We start from the raw sequence: 20,034 nt of genomic DNA on the forward strand, positions 1-20,034 counted from the left end.
CGCGGGCAAGAGCCTTTTCGTTACGTCTAGTGATTTAGATCGGCCGCCGCGTGCTGGCGGCGCTAGCGGACTTTTCCCGGCTCCCCTAGACGCGAGCTAAAAAATTCCAATAAACTGTATTAAAGATTTTGCAATCAATTTGTTTACGCAACTAAGCGATTTGACTAGGATTTTCAAGAGCATATCGACCTACCCTCGTTGCATCCGTTGGAGTTTGCAGTTTATGGATTTGACGCATGCAGTTCGACGTTTTCTATCGATCAACGGTGGCGTGCGTTAGTACGACGACGAACCGCGAGGCGCGGCCGGCGGCGCGGCCACCGTCCTCCGGCGCGCAGTGGTCCTTGTACGCGCGTGGTGCGTGGATGTATGCGTCGCGATCGGTGTGGGAGGAAAAAGATCAAGAAAGAGAGAGAGACAGGCATCGAGCTGCGTCGTCGGTCGCTGGTCCACGGCGGGTGTATCGCACGCGAAGCGACTCGCGATCTCGTAGAGGCGCCCGCGGAAAATAGCGTCCAAGTAAACGCACGCGGGCGCGCGCGCGCCCGCCCGCGAGTGATCGGGCAGGCGGACGTGCTACAAAGCAGCATCTCGCGGTCAAGTGTATAGCCCGACGATCGAGTCACCCGACGGGCCTGGCAAACTGTTACGTTGCCGCCGCGCGGAGGGTGCATCGTCCCGAGTGAGAGACAACGCGAGGAAACGACAGGGTTGACAGTGGACATCGTTCGACGAGCTAGGCGCCGGGTGGCTTTGCCTGCTGCCACCGACTTCAGGTTATTGCATGCCACGCTTCGACGCAGAGGATCGAGGCTCTCTACGCTGCCGTTTCGTCCTGCTCGTCGAGGTAAGTCTGGCCGGCTTCGCCGATATATCACGCGCGCGCACGCATGCCCTCCCCCGTGGGGGCCTCGGCGGTAAGTTATCGTCGGCGATTGTGTGCCAGCGACGTTTAGCGCATTACCGCGAATTGCCGTGCACGTTCCGGCTCTTCCACCTCCCCTCTCCTCTCCTCTCCTACCCTCCCTGCCCCCGTGGCGTTGCTTAGGGGAGCGGGAGGAGAGTTCGCGAGACTCCACCGCCGTGCTCGATCACGTTCGACGTCGCCGATCCGCGTGAATTCGGAGATCGCCGTCTACCGTAATTCGCGCGATGGATCTCGCGTCGAGCACCGGCTGGGAAGAAGAACGTTTGCCCGAAGTCGATCGCGTCCCCTCCCGTCTCGGCTGCACTTTTTATACTCTGCGCTTCCGACCGAGGGCACACTTGGACGTCGCTCCAACGAGCGATTAATGAATGACGCGACGACCCTGCCAAGCACGTCACCCAGATCCGCGAAAATCGGTCGACTCGACCGTCGGCTTCCGCCGGGCGACCGAAAACCGCGACGTCTCGTACCTTCAATTACACCTTCTGCACCAATGACCTTTTTACGTAAAGCACGCGTGTACTATGGCGTCAAAGCGATCGGGACACTTGTTTAATAAATATCGAAGCACGCTCGACACCTGTAAAATTTCTGCTTCCAGTTTTGCTTCGAGATGAGAATGTTTCATCTTTAATATAAATTTCGATTTGATCGCGTCATCTTCTAAAGAACTTTTAGGGTCGTCCTCTTTATTTTTTACACTTTTCGGTTTTACAATTTCTCTCCGGAAAAAAAGAAAAGTAAACATTTGTTTCGAACAAGAGTACCTACCTAACGTGCGTGTCTGTTCGTTTCAGTCACTTTTTTTTTAATTTTTTTTATTCCTGACATATAAACGGAGATATTTAGCAAATAAAAATAATAATACAAGATATATCATTTATATTATTGTACACGATGTATAACGTCATATAACGAGCCCAAAAGCGAAACCAATTTCGTACGCTTTTACAATAGCCCATTCTAAATTCATTGGGCCGCTGTCCTAAAAATCGATCCGTAATCCTCGGACTAACGAAACGTGCGCGGAACGAAAATGTCATCGCTCGTTCTTCGTCTCGCGTTTGTTTTCTCGCTTCACGCACGGGCACGTGGTCACGTGGCAAACGCTTAGCGGGGGAGCGACGCGAGAGGCAGCCTCCACTTGACAGGGGAACAGCTGTTCCAGAATAAAGAGGGATTCGAGATAAAGATGTTTCCTTGCACCGCGGACGTTCAACGGTGCTCGAGGACATTGCAAATCAAATTCGAATTTTATCCTCGCCGCGACTTTATTTGGACCTGAAAAACATTGACGTCAGACGAGCGTTAATTAGCACCGTCGGTGCTTTTGCCCGCGAGAGGATCAGCTTCAAAAATAGGCCGAGATAGCGCGAGATAAGAAAACGAAGGGATTCTCTTTGTGCGAACGTCGGGACCTTGCGACTGAAAATTTTTCTATCCTTATTATCGTATCTTTTTTTTTTCTGTTTTTCTTTCCTTTCTGCATTTATATCACACGTCTAATTTGTTAGAGCGGATGGCGTAGCTGCGAAGGCTCCGTTTCGTTAGCGAACGTCGAGAGAATACCGCGCGGCAACGTTCGCGGAGGTACGACGGAAGTTGCATTCGCCGTCTCGTCTTGATATCACATGACGGCGATTTCCAGCGTTTCTTTCGGAGATCGGGAGGTCCGATATCAAAACATTTATTTCACATACGCGATAACTTCCCGCCCGGTAGCCGAGTCAATGTCGTTAAATCACGATGATTACGACATTGCTCTTTATTGCTCGGAAGTAGGCAGTTTTCGTTTCAGGGACTTTCGTTTATAGATACAACGATGAGGAGAGAAACGATTCTGGGGCTGTTGCTCCGTTGCACCGTTTCACGCTCTTAATGCTTTGGGAATGCTCGTTTAACCCTTTCCTACGTCGGGCGTAGAAAAAAAAAAAAATTACGCGTTATTGTTTCAACAACCTGCTTCCAACGAGGCAACGTGGATTCTGCACGTATTAAGAAATTTAGGAAGTCGCAAGTTAAACGTTAACGAATTTATTTTGCTACTGCAGTCGCCGGTCGTTAATCCAGAATTTAACAGACTTACGTTTTCTCAGACCCTGAATCGGCCTTGCGTCTTATCGGAGGGTAAAAAGTGTCATTGAACGTTTCTCGCCTCTTAATAAACTCTCGCCAAAGAAGTAGGAATTTTATTCCATCGTTAGTAGCTGGATTGCTGGAAGCTGCACTAATCGTACGATCGATTGACCGTTCGATCTCGCGGCTAGTCTCGTGCACGATCACGTGTTACATGTCCGCAACTTTGCAGGGAAACGTCAACGACACGTAGGATCTTTTGTTCTCGGGGCGAGCGTGAGAGGCCGTTTTCCTGCAAATAAACCACGTAAACGAAAAGAATCGGATATTGTTTGCCGAGAGTGCAGGCGCACCGGACATGATTAATACACGTAGTCGTACGCTCGTATGCAAGGTGAATTATTGGCAACGTATGCCGAGAGGAGTCCGTTCTATACACCGTATTAATCATGCACGCTTTAAATCCTGCGCAATTTTTTTTTTTTTTTCTTTTCACGTTCTTCAACAGACACGAGTTATACATATATATTTCTTGCCTATACACCCGGAGAACCGCGAGCACTGCGGACTCTTGCACATATATCGGGGTATACTATATTCGTAACACGTGCTTCGCGTCTAAATGTTCGCGCATCACGACGCTTAATAATTGCCCGGAACGATTCCACACGCGAACACTCCGCGGAAAAGAAATCTAACGCCGAATTAAACGCTTCATCGAAATCAATCGCGTCGTTTTTGCGTAAAAAAAAAAAAAAAAAAAAAAAAAAAAAAAAAGACAAAACCAAATCCGGGCGTCTCTTTATCGGGAGATCTTTTAATTCGTCACGCGGGCCGGCAATAAGTGTTATTAATCTCGCGGGGAGGGATTGCGAATCGTGTAACTTGGTTAGCCGGTGCCAGCGCTGCCGCGCCCGTTGAATTATTCAGCGTGCACAAATCCGCGAGAGAGAGAGAGAGATGTAGAATGATGATGATCCTCGCGGAATTGTCGGTGCCAAGGTCGCGAACGCTAAGACGAGCGCCGCCGTTTGGCACTTGCGAAATTTCTCAACACGGCCGAATCCCGACCGCTTGGATTTCGCGCACTGAAATTACACGGCGTTGCGTAATGACGCGCGTTGCACGCCACCGCTCTGTTGTTTATTGCTATCGTCGCCCGACACGATCCCCCTCCCTATGTGCAGCCGCGAGAGATCCCGGCGATAGGCATCACCTAGAAAAGCGCGTTGCCTTTTATCATCGGGGATTTTTCAAATGTCTATTTATAGAAACGTTAAACCTCATTGGCGACCTTGATCTTGCGACGCGCTGCTCTTAGAATTTCTAGCCGGATTGTGTCTTAAATTTAAATGCGAATTCTCCCCTGTAATTTTCCAAGTAGCCTATATCCGCTTTCCCAAGTAACGGACTTGATTTCCATCCGACGGACGATCGTTGGTCATCGCGGTTTTCACGGAAAGCTTTATCAAAGTTTTGAGATGCGCGGAGTAACTGAGTAAACTAGGTCAGGCGTTTGAACTGCGTTTCATTGGACCCACCGTGCATTTCGAAATGATTTACAAACATCACCTCGGCAACTAGAAGCAATTTTCCCATCCGTCTGATGCAAAATGTAGGTATCTTGGTTCAAAATATTCGTGCGATAGGCGTCAAAATCAAAGCCGTTGAAGCGTGCCCTCTGCAAACGACGAATCGTCCAGTCGTCGGAAAGTACATAATATCTTTCGTTATTTCCCTCTTACTTTCAAACATTGTACTACGTCGTTGTATACCGAAAAATAATTTCAATTTGTCCTCGTCATTAATCTCGCGCGATTAAATCGCATCTTTTCACGTTCAATTCAATTCGAATCTATTCAGGCCTTTAATTAAAAAAAATATTAAATTTATTTATTTAAATTTAACATTAGAATTTGCGCGTGAAAAGGAGAAACAGCCGTTTTCACTCGATATCTCATCTATTTTCTTCTTTTACAATTAGAACCGAGGTTTGCGTATTCTTTACACAAGATATCTTTGTCCTGACTACTTAACTTTTAATCACTTTTCCTTTCGCGTCGCTCTCTTCAATTAACTCTATATTACCCTTCTCGTGGAAAAATCCGATCAATATAAAGCGATCGTAAACGACGCTAATCGTGTCTTTTATTAATTTTCTCAAAAACTCTGCCGCTTTTAGACTCCACCCGCGTGTATTCTCCTTCTAAAATTTAGAACGAGGATACGAGAAGGAAACACGTAGGAAATACGCCCCGCGTCTCACTTGGCGTATTCGACAATGCAATGCGTACGTTTTCGCCTCTGCCTTTGATGCGATGTATTTATACTATCAAGTGGTTCGGAAACTTGCGCTCAAAACTTGCAATAATATTTATCTACGACGGCGACTGCATGCTCGATTCTATATATACGAAATATCCTGAAATCGCCATCGTCTTTCGGCTATGGATTATGTATTTAATGACCGACACAGAGGACTCGTCTTCACCGCGGCGCGATATCTCGACGCGGCTTCTGAATAAAACGAAAGAAACGGGATGCGATAGGAATAATACCTCGTCATCTAAATAAATAATAAGAGTCAGGGCGGTAATAAGATAGAAAGACCGGGCAAGAGAAAACTTGAGGGCATTATAGAGTCTAGGGCAGTCTATAAGAATAATTTTTTCTTTTTTTTTCTTTCTCTCTTTCTTTTTATAATTTTTATAGCCCTTCGAGAAGTCTCTATCGATATGTTTCATGACATCTCGCGCTAAAATCAAAACTACCCGAGTTCTAGCTCTCCAAAGGGTCACACCTTTTTTTTTTCTCTCCTTCCCTTCTTTATTTAGAAGAATAACAATCGATGGATGTGAGACTCGACGAATACTTTCGCGATAATTGCAGAATTTATAGCGAACGACGTGTAATAAATTAATCACTTTATTAATTTAGCAAACAGCGTTTTCTCGTCTCTCGTTTGGTTTGAGGTTTGGCGATCGAGAAAAAACCGCGAGATTTCATCTGTAAAGTCTCTTTGTAGGCGCCCACCGTCGTGTATGCATGTGTACTCCACGAAGAACACATGGTGTTGATAAGCATTGAAACGCATATTACTGGCCAAGAGATAACGCTTGCTTTTTATTAATAACCGTTAAGTAAACGAAGATTATAGCAGCTCGTGCCTTCGCATCTGGCCGAGCCTGTTTTATTATTAGCGACAGCTCCCTCGCGTTAATTATATGTCATATTATGTCTTCATTGTCTCGGATCGTTCGCGTGCCTGATGACAGGTCAATGCCTGAAGCCTTTTTCTTTCTCCAAGTTTTTCTTCTTCGAAGGCAAAGCATTTATTTAACACAATACGAGTTTTTACGAGCCTCATAATTTTATTTTACGACTCCCGACGGTCGTTAATTTAGAACTCTAATAGAAAACTTAATTGACAATTAATTCAACTGTTCTAGCAGCTTTCCAATAAAGTTTCCAGGCAAAATTTAAAAAAAAATTATACTTGTACAATACATGTAGTTTTTTTTTGTTTTTTTTGTATTTTTTCAGTGTGTCAAACAAAAAGTTAATGATTCAGATTAACAAGAGTAAATTAATTGGTAATTAATTAACGTACGCATTATTTCGGTAATATCAAGTTATTCTTTTAATGAGTTTCTTTGATGGCATGAGTAAAATCATTAATTTTCTGCCGTATACGTGTAAAAAAAACTAAATTAATAAATAAATAAAGATCAGACGGCGAGCAGCGAAGTGTAACATAAAAAAAATGTTGCTTTGACCAATCTGCCAGTTTAATCGCCGATTAATTTTGTTCAAAGTCGCTTTTTGCAATTTTTCGTCGGTTAAAATGTTTATGTTCTACCTAAGCATAACTAACTACATATAATATGTATGTACAGGGTGGAGTGGTGCAGGTAGCACCGAAATTTGCTATAAATATTCCCGCATCGTGACTCAGACTTATTCTCCGATGGTTTGACAGCTGTATGTATGTATGTATGTATGTATGTTGTACATACATACGTGTTCGACGGAGAAGGTTAAATAAAAGATTACAAGTTGAATGTCACATATGCTACAGGCCACCCCGAGTTAATTAATGAAAATATTAATTCTTTTCTCCTTTTTTTTCCGTGACAAGACAATTATGGAAGTAGCTCGAATCTCGTTCTTGTTTAATATCTACATCCTACGTTTGATGCAAAAAAAGATATTTCATCGTTACGCAATAGAATTCTCGCCAGCGCACATACCTTACTCTTAATTATTATATTCTAGGTATTACATTTTATAATTTTCAACCGCGATATGTGCCAAATGATACATCTCGTGGATTCGCGTGTCAAGGCATTCGGGACCACTTGTATATGTATCCGAATCGCTTGCTTAGGAAAAAGAGGATAAGAAAAGAAGAGAGCACGTGGGGTGCCGCGTTGTTAGCCGGTCTTGTTTACGCTGGACATTTTTGCAACGAGACAATTGATTTCGCCCCGGCGTTTTCCCAAACGAACGCGCGACGACGGCGATAAGGGAAGGATGTTGCATTGCAACGCGATAACGGGACAGATGTGCACAGTAAGCGCTAAAGCATTATCTCGCGAGCTCGCGCGAGTTTACGGGATTCGAGCGACGCCTTAACAAATCACGTGTGTCAGTCACTCGGCCGCGGTTTATTCGCGTCGTGGAAAAAAGGGTAAAGTAACACATCGCGAGTTAAATCTGTTTCGAGAGTAACGTCGATCGTGTCCTTTTCCATTCCGTAGATCTGATTCTCAACTAATTAAGTTAATCGGGAAAAAGCGAAACTCATAGTTTAATCTTTCATTCTGCGTGTTAAATATTAACGAGGTTAATAATTTCAGCACGTGAACCAAATAATGCAGATACTTTTTGATAAATTGATTAAGGTAATTCAAGATATCGTCAGATGTGTGTTGGCTAATTTATTACAAAGAGAAGAGAATATTACAAATATGGGAAGGGGAGGGAAGGGGGGAGAGAGACAAAATGCAAATGATAGGAAGATATGGAATAAAAAAAAAAAAAAAAAAAAAATGGAAATTACAACTACGTATCGTCGGTATACATATACCATAGGAATAAATAAGTAAAATATTTTAGATACCATCAAACTCCCTTTATCTTATCTTACTAATTATAGGTAAATTTACTAATAATACTCGAAAATCCAATCTATTTATCTATGTACTCCAAGAGTCTTCGAACTCGGGCCACTTATTCACGGTTCAATCTCCTTTAATCTTTCAGATGAAAATTGAAACGTCCGAAGACATGACGTAGGCAAGCGACAGGTGCGCGAAAAATCGCCTGGGCGGCCACCATGAAGAATCTCGTGCCGTAGTTGTTAAATGATGTTAGTGACTGCCTCCCCGATGGACAATTCGCCGAACACGCTGTCGGTGGTCGAGGAGGAGGCGACGAACGTCACCGACATCGACGACGCGTTCCCGCCGCATGTCGATACCAGCAATATTGTCATCCAACCGGAGTCGCCCACCAGCAAGAAGCAAACGCTGAAGACCTTCGCTGAGGTGAACACATTGCTGCAGGCCGGCAGAAAGCGGGAGGTGAAGCTGATCATACGGGAAAACGCTTGGCCACTTAACAACGGCATAAGGACGCAGCTCTGGCCGGCGCTCTGCGATCAGCACGCGCACGGCAAGAACATGCTCGATGGATTCTATTGGGATATGGTGAACCAGGTCTTTGGAACGACTGGTTAGTTAATATATGTATATACTTGATAACCTCTAAATCTTGGAGTTTTCATTATTTTCATTACGTACTGCTAACGAAAGAATCCGTAGACGAAAACAAAGACGGAATTTCGGGCTTAGAAATACGCTTGTGAAAGTATCTGCGAGTTCGAGTTTATAATTATTAAAAAGGATGCAATCGTGATCAAAGCGTGATAAAAAGATAAAGCTGTAAGCGATAATTTTGTTTCTCTCGGTACAATCAAACAGGGAACTTATTTAGATCATTTATTAAAATTTTGTATCATCTTGCTTGCAGAATTACCAGAAAAATCAATCATGCTGCCGCCATTCGTCGATAGTACGCATTGCTTGTCTTACAATTTGACGAGAAAGGGCAGAAATGTGGCGGACAGAGTTGTATCTGTGTTGGGATATGCTTGTCCTGATATCACATATAGCCCGTCTCTTTATCCGTTAACTGCACTTCTCTTACATTTTGTGCCAGGTAAATTAATAATCAAATTATATTATTAATAAAAAAAAAAAAGAAGAAAAAAAAAAAAATATATATATATATATATATATATATATATATATATATATATATATATATATATAAATTTAATAGGCCTTACATTTAATTTTACTTTTCAATCTTGATTTTTTACGAAATATAAGTCTCAAACAAAATAATGTCATTTTATATATTTTTCTATTTATTTCACAAATTTGGAGTTTATAGTTTTATCTACTTTTTTAATTTAATGGGTTAAAGTGCTCAAAATAAGTAAATTTCTGGTAAGGATTTTGTTTACTTCCAATGAACCGCAACTTATGTTATTTTGGGAATGTTATTTTTCAGAGGAGGAATGTTACCACTGTATGGCTACTTTAGTAGCTGCCAAAGAGAAAATGTTCATCACGCAAACCAAACTTCTTTATGAAGTTACGTGGAAAACGGTAGAACAAATCACTAAAAAACATGTCGTAAGTAGAGATAAATTTCTACAATTTAAACTTTAAATAATTGTATATCTGTAATATTTTACGTAAGATATTTTTCACTTCTTCAATACCTTATCTCATAGCAGAATAAAGTTCTTTATCTATCTTTTTTCAATTGAGACTGCTCTAGATTGATATGTATATATTGATATTAAAATGGTATAAGAGATATAAATTTTAAAATAAAAAACTATTTCCCTGTCAAACATTCGTCAACGATAATATCGTTTTAGTGATTAATACGTAACGTATGTTTTTTAATTTTACAATTTTAAGAAATCAGCTGCTGTACATTTAGCGAGACATTGCTCCGGCTCGAGAGCAGAAAGAATTTACATGGATTGGATCTGGTGGATTCTTCAACTTCTTCCATTTCAACATCTAGTCAGGGTTATGGACTGTTTTCTTCATGAAGGCATTAAGGTAAATTTATACATTTCTAAGTTGATCGCTAATTCTCGATAGTTCTTATATATTAAATTTTGAGTCTCATATTGAACGATTTGAGTAATAAAAATTAGAATTTAATTTTAATATTTGAATAATATGTCAACTTTAAGAAAGAAGATTGAACTGTTAGAATCATCCGATTATTGTTAAGTCTGACATGAGTTTAAACTGGTTTGAACTGTCCGTCAACCGGAAAATTCCGAACTTTAGCTCTTGTTATGCATTCAAGAAATCTATCGGGGGAACGGCAGCACGTGAAACCGTCCACATCTTACCGCATGTATGAGAGTGCGAGAAAAATTGGCGTTTACCCAACCGACAGATAAAGATCAACCGCGTGTTATGTGTACTGTGCAATGCACTTATATTCTAGGAATAGGACAAATGTTAAATTTGACGTTTGACTCAGTGCCAGGGAAAAGTTGCTTTGCGAGCATTTTTCAACATTAACTATCGTGCATAAAATTATTCTTTTTGGACATATATGCGATTTTTTATACAACGTAACTTTAACATATTTATTTTTGTCTTTAGGTCTTTTATCGGGTTGCTATGGCTATAGTTTTATTATTTTATAAGCACTCTTCGCCGCAAAATTCCGAATGGATGAATGAGATTTCGAAGAATGGGATAGATGCTGCTCTATCGAAATTCTGCAGACAAATGCCAGTGAGTTAAGCAATTTAAGTTAAAATAATTTGCATGCAATGGAATAATTAGTATTATTAAAAATGTAATAAAAATTATTTAAAAGTATGTATCTCTTTCTTTATATATATATATGTATGTATGTATGTATAGGAAGGTTTTATGCATATTGCATTTAGTATTAAGTTCTTAAAAATTTTACAAGGCTTCAATTTTCAGGTGACACCCGCTAAATTTCTGCGCACCGCTTTTGGAATACGCGGACTCAGCTCAGCATACATATCACGAGTATTTCTGCGTACGGAAATGGCTCTTAAAAGCAAGAGTGTTCTAACAGGGTCCCGATCCTTGGCTAGGTCACGTTCGACAGACAATCTACCTACCAGCCAGTCCCAAGTCAACATTCAGATGATGTCACACACCCTCACAATACGAGAAGTATGTTGTTTGTTTATTTCTCTTGATTTAATTTTATATTTATTTGTGATTAATCACTGCAAAAAAATTAACTAATTCATAATTAATGGTACAAATATACCTAATATAAAACTCTTACAAATACGTGTAGAATTTATAAAAGAATTCTATTTTAATTACGTACACATAATTATAATTATAATTATAACTAACAAATTTTTACAGGTACAAATATGAAATATTTATAGCGTATATGGTATGCAATAATTTATTATTTCAGCATATCCCTTTTTATTTTCTAAAACAAAAAATCTGAAAAAAATCTTTTGCAATTTTAAGGAATGAAAGGGGATGTTTATGCTGGGGGATATTTTGCACTTTAAAAAAAAAAAAAAATATTTTAAATCAATGAGAATTGAAACTGATTTAGTTTCGTTGAGTTCGATTTTCGATGTTACAGGTATGCGAGATAAGACCTTATGAAGATTATCGCGTTTCATTAACTTATGGATAAACGTAAGGATCATAATTGCATGCCTACGATATTTGAATCTCAACTCAATGAAATTTCAGAATGTTCAATAAATTGTGATACAAATGAGGAGATAATTTTCTTATTGCAATTTATTGTATATCTTGCACTTGGTTTCAATCTCCGCTTTGTACAGCCCAGCGTGTTAAAGTAGTTTCTTGTAGGGTTCGGTAAGCCTTTGAATCTCTCAATGATTCCATTTGTTTTCAGAAAGAATGTGAAGACACGTACAAAGACAGGGTATCGTATAATTATCTTTTTGGGAAATGTGTTGTCAATTTCATGTGCTCTGCCCACCTCCACCTTTATACTCCCTCTTTTTTTTTATAGACTCAAATATCATTTATATTACATTCATATTCTACACATGTTCACTCATTGCCAGCATTACATTTGTCGTGCCAGCTTTGTTACTGTTATTTATCCATTCGCAATGACTCTTTTAATATACCTCACTATCAACGCGGCAGTAACCAATACTCTTGTCAGCAATGTCTACTGCAACGCATAATGTGAAATTTTCGCTGGCTTTTGCAGTGTATTTCCGCGTGTTTAGTGCGGATTGCAATCATAAGTAATCTATAGCAACTCACAAGAACAACGTTCAAAAAGAGTAACTCAAAAACTTTTACAATCAAAAGATTTAATTATAATTTCTCGGATATGACTGCCTTATGTGTTCGTGTTATTCTTTCTTCTTCCTTCTTTTTAACATTTCGAAATAAGCCGTGAAAGCATAATACATACGAATATGTGTAAAAGAAAAAAAAAAAAATTTCTCTGATTATACTATCAAAGTATTATATCGAGCTTCGCTTGACGAAAGTGTAGTATTAGTTTCATTCCTTTTAGTGTTATCCATTATAAATTCAATCCTGTTTTCTGGAATGTGACTCTGTAATATTAATTCAAATATACCAACTTTCAGAAGATGCTTTCCTTAAATACAATTTTACTCACATTCATCGTATTTGTTCTTCGAATATATTTTAATTGCATTCTACCTGTTTGTCTGTATTTGCAAATCTGTGCTACAGAAATTTGTAGTTTTACTAACACAATTTTTAACTACAAAGCAATAGAAAACTGACAAAATCACATTGTTTTATTAGTTAATTATTCGGCTATTATTTTCATTAAAATTCAATATTATAAAGTTGAAAAGAATTAAAAATATATAATTTAATTGCTGCGATATACAATGTATATATCTTTTACCTTCTTTCTTAATATTTTTAGAAAATCTTCGAAGCGATATTGTTAAAATATGATTTTACTTTGCCTTTGTGTCCTAATATAATCGAGGGTAACTCTTTTTCCACATTGGAAATCAATATCCGTCGTCTATTTTATCTGCCAGCATCTTAAAGAGGCCTGTAACATTTTGAAATATTTTAAGCAATGTGACCGGTTCAATAATTGATTAAATTTATAGTTATTTATTAATCTGCAAATCTATGTTCGGCACATTTCATAAATGTAGATTCTATCGAATACAAGTTGTATTGTAGCATGCAACAGAATTTATTTATTTTGATGTATAGCGCAAGAAGAACATTGCACGATTTTTATTTTCGAATGTCACAATACAATGTGATTGTAGTAAAAGATTAGGCGCCTTACCATCATTTTAAAAGGTATCGTCTAAAATCCTGTTTGGGATAGATATTAAATTCATAAAACTATGCGGCTATTCGTGTTAAGTAAATGTTATACCTAATATTCTTTCATGTAACTTCACGTTACAAAAATAAAAGAAAAAAAGAAAAGAAAAGTATCCAATCGTCATGGAATGTTTGTACAGTGGGTAAATGCAAAAGTTTGCATTGGTATCGTTAGTACCCAGCACTGTACATCGATGTAACTAATGTGTTTGTGCTGTCTTGTGTTGTGCTGCCTTCACTGGAATAACGGATTAAATGGTACCGGGTGTCTAGGGCGCACACAGTCCTGAACCACGCGCCTTATCAATGGGCGTTTACCCCATACAAAGTATATGCTCCCAGATCCTAGATATGCCTGATGTAAGTACTCACGGCCGTCCTTTCAGTTCAACTGAATTAAGATTTGAAAAGAAAACAAAAATTAATAAATCTCCGTCAAGTAGTCATAGGCCTTTACTTTATGGCATGTCTATATTATCATCGTTGGTGTATACATAATTGCAAATATAGAAATAGCTAGAGTTTCGGACAGTAAAATTTGTCAGCTAGTTTATCTTGATCTGAGCGATAAATAAAATACACGAATAATCTCTTAACTTGTACTTTACAACAAGCTCGAAAAAAATTGTGAATATTTCCTACCCGATTTTTCACATGTACAAAAATATTTCCAGGCTCGGTTAGGCTACCTTCCAGGTAGAGTTGAAGTATTTTGTTGTATGACTGCGTAGGGATTATCCCGATTCTTATAATTATTTAAAGATAGAAAATGATTGGAAAAGGTTTGCGCTAGGAATCTCGAAACTTACGAGTTAAGTTTAAGACTAATTTTTTTTTTGTAAATTGTTTCCTAATATTGGAGGAAGAAAGAGTGAGAAAAAAAATAGAGAAAATGAAATATGTATATAGACAGAAATAGACTACATTTACCATCGCTAGCGCAAGAGCCCATGTTGACGTTTCGATAACATTCATTTGTATTTTTATCTCTAACTGATTGATGCTATCCTGATTGTTGCATGACGAATGACATTATGCACTGATTTGCAAAAGATACAGATGTTTATTTTCGCCAGCATTCCCAGCGTTGTTTCTTCATGTTTTATTGATATCTCACATAAGCGGGATGGAGATATTTTTCCGTTAGATATAATGTTTTTTTTTTTTTTTTTTTTAATAAGAAAATATTTGCGACATAAATTTGAAATGTTTTAATTATTCTTTGTCTTAAATTTTTTTATAGAGATATACATACGTGTGGAAAAATACAGTAAATAAAGTACTAAAAGACGAGAAAAGGTAGACATTTTTTTTAAAAGAATATCTACTAAAGATATCAGTTAATTCTTTTATATGTTTTCTACTGATTATCTTGTTAGAGATACGCATCAAACAAATGATGAATTTTTATCATTAAATAGATATAAACCCCACGCTTTTTATTAATACAATTACTGTATTTTTCTGTAAAATGATTGATATAATTATTTTAATTTAACTTATCAGTAAAGCGCATGTTTTATCATGATTTCGTTTGCTCCTTTTAAATTATTAGTGAGCCATTAGAAACTAATGTTTGCACAATTATAAAAACCATTTTTTACGTCCAACTAATTATTTGAATTGTTTAATTCTCTAGTTATTCACCTTATGGTCGTGGCTACCGATGAGAATTACGATGTACCAGCCCATCTTGTTATACACTACCGAAGAACACGGATGCTCTTTGACGACATTCTATGTGCGAGTTGAGCAACATGAACCGACCCTTCTGATGATAAAAACCTGTAATAATGAGGTATTATTAATAAATATTCAACGTTTTTACGGTATTTGTACTTTAATATTAATTATAATTATAATTACATTAAATTGGTGCGTTTTTTTCTTTTTTCCAAGTTTTTGAAAACTTTTTTTTCATTTGGTTTACGAGTTTGTTTTGTGACTTTCATGGTGCTTTTCAGGTATTTGGAGCTTACTGTTCTACTAGATGGTGTGAACGTAATTTGAAAGATGACAAGGGTCAAAGGCAAGCATATTTTGGTACTGGTGAGACATTCCTATTCAGTTTGTATCCTGAACGGGCCAAGTATCCTTGGGTAGGCATGGATTCATCGCACAATGATTCGAGAGTGCATCATTCAGCTGAACTGTTTATGGCTGCTGATTCAAAGATGATAACCATTGGCGGCGGGTAAGTTTTAGTATAAATTAATGGCGGAGAATGCTTCGAAATCGCTGGATCTATCATTTTATTTCAGGGACGGTCAAGCGATCTGGATGGACGAGAACATAAGGTTCGGTAAAACAGATCGATGCTCGACCTTTAATAATCCACCACTTTGCGCTAGTGGGGACTTCGAGATCAGAGTATTGGAGGTATATGGTTTTGCCGGTGCCTGAAGAGGGAAAAAACAGCGATGTATGTTTGTTTTATTTCCTACTGCCATTTAGCGACTCTCTTTCTACATATACGTACTAAACACTGTGTTATATGTTACGAATGTGTCTTCGCGTATCATCCTTTTTTGAAAACCTGGATGCAAAGTACGTACGTTGCGAGGTTTGTCTAAATGTTAAAGAGCATGAAAATATTCTATTTGATTGTACATATATGAAAACATTTTGTATTTTCTTACGTATTTAATTTCTGGAAATTATTTGACATTTTTCCGCATTAGATCTTGTTAGACCTGGACTAAGAATATTTATTCTCGATGATCGAAAAAGGATAGTTATTATTAAAAAAAAAAAAAAAAAAAAAAAAAGTATTATATTTTAGAGTTACTTATTATATTAAGCAAAGCGGATAATAATTAAGTAAAATAGCATAATCTATAAGTAATTTATAAATATGTCAATCGTACAATCAAATCGAATATTTATGTTCTTTTAGATTGAATAAATTTCATTAAGTACAATGCGCGTCAAGGTACACTCTCAAAGCAACTTTTTTTCGACAATTATTGCCAGCTGGGTATCTGCTGATTATTGGTGGCAATAATTGACGAGGAAGTAATCATCGATTCATATATGACTTAAAAATACATTATAGGAACGACTTTTTGGAGCAATTATGCATTAATGATGTAACTTCAAGTATTGTTAGTAGGAAACGGTCAACAGTGATGACATAGATTCATAAAACGATCGTCTCGTGAGTCTATACGTATACTTACATTATAAGACAATTAAAGCTATGTTTCAAAACGGGTAGCCTGATATAACGATTATTGTCGGCAATGTAGTTGCAAAATATTGCAGGCAATATCTCAATTAGCTTTGAATACTTGTTAATTCATACGCGACAAAAAGAAAAGATATATTTATATTAATTAAAATATTGCCCTTCTGAACACACTTTGGCATATCGAAAGAGATGTATTTGTGAATGCTTAGATACTAGTAACGTCGCTTACGAATATATTAGGACGAAAAGAAAGAAAGACGAGACTCCCTGGAGTTTTCTCTGCCGCTTGAGATTATTCTTTTTTTCTTGTCTTTTTCACTTAGCATGCAATGATTATTCACTTAATTTTGCATGTTTATCTAGACAACTCGGCAACGGGGAATTTCTAAACCGGATTTAACAATACTTGAATAGTTTAAATAAATTTCGATCGTGCAACATCGAAATTATTTCTACTTTATAATTATTTAATATTTTTCTCATGCTAATATGTTATAATTGATTCGATGTTAGTTCTGTTATGTGAAAGATTAGGGAACACGATTAAACGGCAAATACTTTCGAAATAATCTTTTTTTTTTTTATTTTCAGGTCAAGTCAATGTATTAGGTTATTGACACTTTTCGATGTAATAGGTTATTTAATTTCTTTTGTTAAAAAAAATAATATTCTGATTGCAAATTTCTGATACTCTGTTCTACAAATGAATTATTTCTAGTGTCTACGTATGGTATACATGTTAAACGACTTTTCTTTTATTTTCACGAATATTTCATTAATTCTAGAGTTTACCTGTCGTCGAAATGTAGAACAAAAAACCAAGTTTGTGTTAAAATTTAGCCATGTCGTTATTGCGAATCGAGATTCGACAATAAAAGCTACGTTGAAGGCCATATAATCGCGATGCGAAATTACGCGATTTTTGTATGTACATATATAAAATGCACGCTGATTTGCGACTACTTAATATTCATTGAACTAGGAATTATCGTTATATGTATATATGCGCTTGTGTATATACGTATATAAGTATACATATATATATATATATATATATATATATATATATATATATATATATATATATATATATGTATACACACATATGTACATGTGTGTACTGTTTCGCAGATCGTTTTACTGCGCTATGTCGTTAATTTCGTTATTGATGTTCGTGCGTGTACACACATATCTATTATAATAATTATTTATATCTTACTGTTGTTATCTGTAGCTTTAACGAAGTTGTTAGAAGCGGAAGCATCCAGATTTTGTTCATAAATTTATACATATAACGTACACATACCAAGTACACACGCTGTGAATTGCGCATATATATGTAGATTGTGTACAGGATGGACCATAAATAAGTTAAATGTGCGATAAAGAATTATCCGGAATGAAATAAAACAAAATACAAGAGATAACTCTTAATTTATATGAGAACCGAAAAGTGTTTGTTGTATATTAACCGGGAATGTTTATTAGTTCTTTAACCGATATATTATAATATATTGCAAGAAAAGTGCGACGTTTTGTGGAATAAATTTTTCAGCTCAATGCTAGATTGACATTAGTGTATATAAAACAATTTGTATACCTGGAAGATTGTTGAGTATTATCTGAAAGTTTAAGAATGTATAATTATTTAAGTATTCAACAATCTGATGATCTCCAATTAAAGAATCCGTAAACAATTTAATTTTTCTTTGAAAAAAAAAAATGTTACTTTACGCATTATTTATATTCGCAAAATTGTGTATATTAATGTTACAGTTGTTAACTCTTGATATATAATTAGGTTTTTATTTAATTTTCTGGAAAATTTACGTTAAAAGTATTAACCCTTAACTCGAAAAATTACTATTGCGTTTTTAATTTGTTGTTTTTATAAAATACATATATATTTAATCTTTGAACAATGATGAGTAATCTATCAATTACTCACCGTTTTTTACACAGGATCCAACATATTCATAATAGTTTTATAATTTTAAGATATGTTCTTGCCAAAACTCTTATATTCTAATTATAAAATTATTATAAATGCGTTGCCACTCATAAAAATATACAGAAATATCAAAGGTACTATTATAAATTCGATTATTAGTAAATTAAATAATGGATAAATAGCATATACGTTTAAAAAATATATATTAAAAAATAATTTATGTTGTATAAAATATATTTAATTTGTATGTTATACAAAAATATTTTTTACACCGTCATATAAAAATTTATTCTCATTTTGTATAACGTCTACCTGTGTACGTATACATATATCCATATGTATATGTACAGAAATATATTTTCTTATACAACATTTATTAACGTTCAACATATCTAATATTTAAAACTTTAGAAGGCGTATCGTTAATGAGTGCTCTACTTTGCTACTGTCAATTGTTAATTTATTACAGTAGACGAATATGCAATAGGAAAGAAGTTGTTATTAGAATTCAGAAGAAAATATCTTAGGGTAATTGAGTTAAGGGTTAATTGAAAGGTATCTTGACAAGTTCACTGTCACACGCTCTTCATGTATAATGATGATGAGAACTTTATGTAATAAATTCCTTTATATATAATAAAATACATTATTATATTGAGTCAAGTTATTTGAAATACAGCATAACGTTTACTTTTTTAAATAAATCTTTTTTTTTTTGTTTTTTTCTTTGTTTTTAACGCACTGCAATTATGAAAAATGATGAAATTAAAAATGCTGCATTTTATTTAACGCTCAAGACGCTTTCAATATTATATTATCTTAAATATTTAAAAAGCAATAAAAAGTTAACGAGAATAATTGCATTCGGTTCGGTTCGTCTGTTACACAGCGAGCTAAACGATCTGGGCCGAGTCTCCGCTCTTCGTTCTTACCGAGAGCTCTCCCTTCAATTTGAGATCTATCCTCAAACGAGGCTCCAAGTTTCTCACATCTGTCACGCGGAAAGGACACGGCTCTCGAAACGTTGGTTGACTTGTCACCACCATCCCGACTCTACAAATTAGTCGGAATAGAGTAAACTTTATTACCGATCGCCCGGTAATGAACTGAGAATTTCCGGAGTCACGCGCCACTTCGTTTCGCCTCATCGTCACACGCTTGTCTCGTATGTTGCATGGACCAACGTGACGTGATCCTTTATCAAAATGGATCTGTCCACTAATCATTGATGTTATTATTGTGAAATATTTGTGACCCTTGTTGCTCATTTCAGCTGGACAACATTTTTCAATTCAAATTGTCTATAGCTATTTGAATTTGCTGCGCGAATATACAGAAAGGATATTAATCATAAAAATTACATGTTTTATTATATATAAGTAAATATAATTATGAAGTAGGGAATAGTGCTATGTACTACGAACATGATTATTTTGTGTTATACAAATACAACTGA

At 36.7% G+C, this 20,034-nt stretch overlaps 1 protein-coding gene across 4 annotated transcripts; it reads left to right on the forward strand.

Annotated features, from left to right (window-relative positions):
* Positions 1-366: 366 nt before the first annotated feature.
* Positions 367-19,436, forward strand: Sky (GTPase-activating protein skywalker). 4 transcript variants are annotated; one of them, XM_070656756.1, is made up of 12 exons: positions 367-847; positions 8,270-8,740; positions 9,038-9,226; positions 9,584-9,708; positions 10,003-10,149; positions 10,711-10,845; positions 11,044-11,262; positions 11,984-12,013; positions 13,711-13,797; positions 15,077-15,235; positions 15,402-15,631; positions 15,699-19,436. In XM_070656756.1, the coding sequence occupies exons 2-12, from the start codon at positions 8,371-8,373 to the stop codon at positions 15,838-15,840; spliced, it is 1,833 nt and encodes a 610-aa protein (XP_070512857.1). In that variant the 5' UTR covers positions 367-847; positions 8,270-8,370; the 3' UTR covers positions 15,841-19,436. The 4 variants fall into 4 exon arrangements, with proteins under 4 accessions (XP_070512857.1, XP_070512859.1, XP_070512858.1 ...); XM_070656758.1 differs by lacking the exon at positions 13,711-13,797; XM_070656757.1 differs by lacking the exon at positions 11,984-12,013.
* The last annotated feature ends 598 nt before the right edge of the window (positions 19,437-20,034 follow it).

The sequence above is a fragment of the Cardiocondyla obscurior genome, linkage group LG05 (genome assembly GCF_019399895.1).
Source record: "Cardiocondyla obscurior isolate alpha-2009 linkage group LG05, Cobs3.1, whole genome shotgun sequence".
NCBI classification, from domain to species: Eukaryota; Metazoa; Arthropoda; class Insecta; order Hymenoptera; family Formicidae; genus Cardiocondyla; species Cardiocondyla obscurior.